At 35.6% G+C, this 5,408-nt stretch overlaps 1 protein-coding gene across 3 annotated transcripts in view; it reads left to right on the forward strand.

The window, feature by feature from the left end:
• Positions 1 to 5,408, forward strand: part of LOC106465276 (nuclear factor NF-kappa-B p105 subunit-like) — a 47,429-nt gene that overhangs the window by 3,849 nt on the left and 38,172 nt on the right. Inside the window, exon 1 of one of the 3 annotated variants that reach the window (XM_022393136.1) lies at positions 528 to 733. The exons of 1 other annotated variant lie outside the window; for it this stretch is intronic. In XM_022393136.1, coding sequence (XP_022248844.1) covers positions 698 to 733 — 36 coding nt within the window. In that variant the 5' untranslated portion in view covers positions 528 to 697. Of the gene's footprint in view, positions 1 to 527; positions 734 to 2,580; positions 3,048 to 5,408 lie in introns of those variants that run through there. One more of the 3 variants, XM_013925481.2, reaches the window with a different exon arrangement.

The following is a 5,408-nucleotide window of genomic DNA, read 5'->3' on the forward strand; positions in this document are numbered from 1 at the left end:
ATAGGAGGAAAATAAAACGGGGAGATCATTAAGAAGTTTTATTATCAAACACGGTAAAATAAGCAGAAAACTGTTAGTGATGAATATGTGAAGTATAAGAAACCATAGCTTTAATTCGACAAGACTGTTGTAAAAAAAAGGAAAACTGTTAATTTCTGACTGTTAATTTTAAATAATCAGAGCACAATATCAAGCAAGCTTTCGTTGTGTTAACAATACATTTTCTCTTGACTTTGTATGAAGATGAGCGCGTATTTCTTCCGTTGTCTTACTACGAAACATATTACATGTTTGAATTGGAGTACTTTGAAAAATAAATTATAGAGTTTTAGAACACCAACAAAGGATCGTGACCGCACTAACTATCAAAGTAGATATACTCACGCATTTTAAGGGAAATTACGTCATCAATATTCTAAGAAAGGGCGTAAATAAAAAAGTAGGATGTCCTGTTACAAGTGTGTGTGACCTTACATCCACTCTGAGAATGATGTATTTGTTTGAATATAAGTTCTCTGTTATTCCAGATACTGTATATGTATATTTACGATTAATAAGATCGTAGTGTTTATATTGAAAAAAAGAAAAACGCGTTCCTTAACTTTGATTTCAATACTGGCCTAAGTCATACATGCATACATAGTCGCTTTGTAAATGTTCATGTAAAAAATCATATGTTGAACTATGCGAAGAACAGATGTTTACAGACTTTACATCTGTATGTCATCATCTGGTGAGTGAACGTATTCTTTTTAGATAATTGGTTGTGGTATAAACGCAGAGTTAAAATGTTTATGTAGGCGCGTCTGGCACCAATTGACTCATTATAAGTTGTGTATGTTAGTTTCTTAAAGTATTTTGAAACTATTGAACTTCTCGTGAGAAAACTTTGGTGTAAAATTTTGAAATATTACTTTCATATCGTAAAAAATGCTGTAGTTTTTACTTGAAAGTTTCGACACATCTGTTGAATGTTCTCGTAATTAAGTGGAATGTCAAGGTAATAAAAGATTATTGATCACTAACCTGAGGTGGTGTCTTTGACAAGTATTTGCATTTGGCCTTTTCAATGTGAATGGCACTTTATATGAATCACATGGACTAAACGGGCAGATGAAAGACACCAAAAGTTCAGACATAGCTGTCTTTAATTTAGAAATACTGACCATAGGGAGGGCAACTAACCATCAGTACCAACCGCCTACGTGGCTGCTCTTAAGTAAATATCGGGATTGACTGTTACAATTTTAACGCTTCCACATTTGGAAATGCGGAGCTTGTTCAGTGGCATATCGCGGGCTCAAACCTTGGACCTTCCAAGCTGCTAACTGACCGGGTAACCACTATGACACACTTCACCTTATCTGTTACAAATGATATCAACGTTTGATATCATATATAAATAGACTGAATACTTTGAGAAGTAAAGTTAAATACGAGTTTGATATTAGAAGAAAAAATCTCACATTTCAATAGCAACTCCAAAACAATCGCTAATGTTTGGGAATAAAATTCTAGTTAAACTGCTTTCAAAATTGTCCCCTGGTGGGACAGCGATAAGTTTACGAATTCACAACGCTGAAATCCGGGGTTCGATTGCCACGGCGACACATAGTAGACAGCCCAATGTGGCCTTGCTCTAAAACAAACAAATAAGCTTTTAAAATTTACGTTTTAAATAAAGCGACCTCTGGGAAGCATTTCTTACATTAACAGTTGGTACTCGTAACAGCTTAAATAATCTTGCATATCGATAGCAGAATGTTATATTCTCTCTGTCCTTGTATCGGCGGGAGTGTGCAAATTTGCGGTAAATCTAACATCCTGTGAACAGTGGCCACGTAATCGTACACACACACAATTCCTTTTGACGCAATGAAATCGTTTTACAAAGCAGGAATTAAAAGCGTTATAATTAAGGTAGTTTGGTCACTTCCTGAAGACAGAATATCTACAATGAGTGTTATCGCACTCATCGCGGTACGCATCTCTGTCCTACTTTTCTTCTTTCACTTTCACGGTCAGGTTTTCGAACGCAGGTAAATTTTGAAGGTTTCCCGCACGGGGAGGTCACGTGGGGGTAAAAACCCAAGAGAAACTACGTCATGACCTGGTTTCTCGCTGGTTGGTGGCAGGTTATACTGCTTAAGGCTGAAAGTATAAACTAAATCCTTTCTAATCGTATGGTGATAAAAACTTTCACCTTCAGGGAGTTTTTTTTCTAAAGCGATTAATACAAAAATAATATGATTGGCCTACTGTTTGATTGTTCAAGGTTTGTCATGCAGGAAAGCCGTCCTTGCAGTTCCGAAAATATTCAAAATAAAGAATCGCCATCACTCAGCTCAGCAACCATCTTGTCACAGCTTTGAAACCCCCCCCCCTTCCACATGTAAACCGAAAGGTGTGTTTATTACTACGCATGTCGTAATACAGCTAATATACCTCTGTTATCGTATGATGAGAGAAATATAAGTACAACGTATACCGGATAATGTACCATTAGTAGACAGGACACTAAGCGTTATGGTTTAGCGTGATATCAGCTTAAGAGTTTCCTGTTCATTTATATCTCAACCTGTTATATTTTATCGACAGATATATCAATATCAGTATCGGAGGCGTGTTTTGTTACCGTTGATAATCGCTAGATCAATTCGGTGATGTGGGTGTACGGGACATAAGCGGAAACCCGTTCGTGCGTGCAAAATCATAGGATGCAAGATAGTTTGTCTTTCTCGGTTCATTCGTACATCAGCTGGTTTTCCGCTATTAGCTCTAAGTTTCAATGTGGACTTCGTAAACCGCGCATAGTTACTGTTAACACGATGACTGATTTAGTTTTATCTACTGTTGATACGAGAAAATTCTGATTTTAAAGTCGACTCGTGGAATTAGTCGTCAAGGGGGTGTGAATACGAGTCGGTGATTTTAAATAAACAAAGATAAGTGACCAACAGCTTATAATGGCAACTTACGCCTCGTGCATCTTTGCCTCGAGACCGCAACATGAGATCAACTATATGGAGTATCACGAACCGCTAATGGTGAGTTTTATTGTTTACATTCACGAACCGCTAATGGTGAGTTTCATTGTTTATATTCACGAACCGCTAATGGTGAGTTTCATTGTTTATATTCACGAACCGCTAATGGTGAGTTTTATTGTTTATATAACATTGTGTTGGTTTAACAAGAAAAATATCTAATTCGTTTTCTACCTTCAACAGGCTTGTAATTCTGTTTCAAACGTATGTATAAAGGGCACAGTTTATCCTTGCGCACGGTGGATGGTGGGGGATTAAGGTGTTGCTTACTAGCAGCCTAGGTTTAAATCAAACCAGAGTTGCTTGTTGAAAAGGGTGCTTTAAGACAAACCAAGTTAATCCGCTGATCAGCTATAATGCAGCGAGATACTTATGAATTTATTTTCATAATTGTATTTAAAACATCTGCTTGTATCCTGTCTATTAATGTAATAGTAGAACAATCTTGACTTATGCACCATAAAGTGGTGACAGGAAATAGTAAGATGCTTATTTATCCATACCACCTGATAATATTCACATTTAACACTTGTCGTTCCTTACCGTTAATTAATCCAATGTTTTCTTGTATAATTTATGTAGTTTATGGAGTGAAAACTTGGGAAGTCTTCACACTTTATCTTACTATCTCCTAAACTACAACCAATCAGTATAATGTAGAATATTATTAAGTTTGTTTTGAGCTCAAAGCTACATAATTAGCTAGTTGTGCTGTGCCCATCGCGGATTTCGACAACCGATTTTTAACACTGTAAGTCCGCAGATTTGTCGCTGAGTCACTGCTACTTCAGAGTTGATATCATTAAGAATTAATGAAGATCAATATATATCAAATTCAACAAACGATGCCACATCGTTTTGATCAACATTGATCAAATTCAACAAACGATGCCACATCGTTTTGATCAACATTGATCAAATTCAACAAACGATACCACATCGTTTTGATCAATATAGATCAAATTCAACAAACGATGCCACATCGTTTTGATCAACATTGATCCAATTCAACAAACGATACCACATCGTTTTGATCAACATTGATCCAATTTAACAAACGATGCCACATCGTTTTGATCAATATTGATCAAATTTAACAAACGATGCCACATCGTTTTGATCAATATTGATCAAATTTAACAAACGATGCCACATCGTTTTGATCAATATTGATCAAATTTAACAAACGATGCCACATCGTTTGGATCAATATATATCAAATTCAACAAACGATGCCACATCGTTTTGATCAATATTGATCCAATTTAACAAACGATGCCACATCGTTTTGATTAACATAGATCAAGTTCAACAAACGATACCACATCGTTTTGGTTTCTCATTAAAAGTGTTGATCGCATCCTAGAGGGCGCAGTTAACAAAAACATATAGTTTACGTGAATTATTTTATTTTCTTTTGAATTTTTTATATTTGACACATGGTCAGAGTTTCTACGTCTCCAATAGTATCATTTCATACCTCTTTTCTGTTTGTATCGTTCAAAATGTCCCAAGAATTGAAACATCTAGTCTATGGGATGCACTGAATTTTGTACAATTATTTTTGTTGTCTGGTGATAAATGTTCATCGTAGTCTAAATTACTTCAAAAGTAATCGTAAGGTTGAAAGATTTTCAATAAGAAAATGTAGAAACGATTAATAGTTGATAAGATTCTGTCTTTTATTGAACAAAAAGCAGCTGTTTTTTTTTTTTCAAACTTCTTAAGTCTATGTGCATTAGTTAGATAAAACGAATAATGAAAATTGCGTCTACAAGACGCGTCTACAGCTACAGTTTTGTTAAGTGTGTGTGTATCGTCTAGTTACCAAGCGACCAAAACATTAAAATTTTGTAATTTCATTACAGGTTTCGTTATTTGAACTATTCGTTAAATATTCTTTAAAACAGCTCCGCACCTTTTCAATCATTAATATATCATAAAAATCATTATATACTTGGATTCTGTATAGCTACACTGCCAAATTTCTTTTCTATACCAACACCACAGGAATCCAGCTACTAAGAATTACCCCACGGCTCCATTCAGCAAGAAACCCCACATCAACAGATAAAAAATCCATCTAATAAGATATACCACACGGCTCCATTCAGCAAGAAACCCCCACATCAACAGATAAAAATCCATCTAATAAGATATACCACACGGCTCCATTCAGCAAGAAACCCCCACATCAACAGATAAAAAATCCATCTAATAAGATATACCACACGGCTCCATTCAGCAAGAAACCCCCACATCAACAGATACAAAAATCCATCTATTAAGATATACCACACGGCTCCATTCAGCAAGAAACCACCACATCAACAGATAAAAAACTCCATCTATTAAGATATA

Source organism: Limulus polyphemus, unplaced genomic scaffold (assembly GCF_000517525.1).
Source record: "Limulus polyphemus unplaced genomic scaffold, Limulus_polyphemus-2.1.2 Scaffold1893, whole genome shotgun sequence".
Lineage (NCBI taxonomy): Eukaryota > Metazoa > Arthropoda > Merostomata > Xiphosura > Limulidae > Limulus > Limulus polyphemus.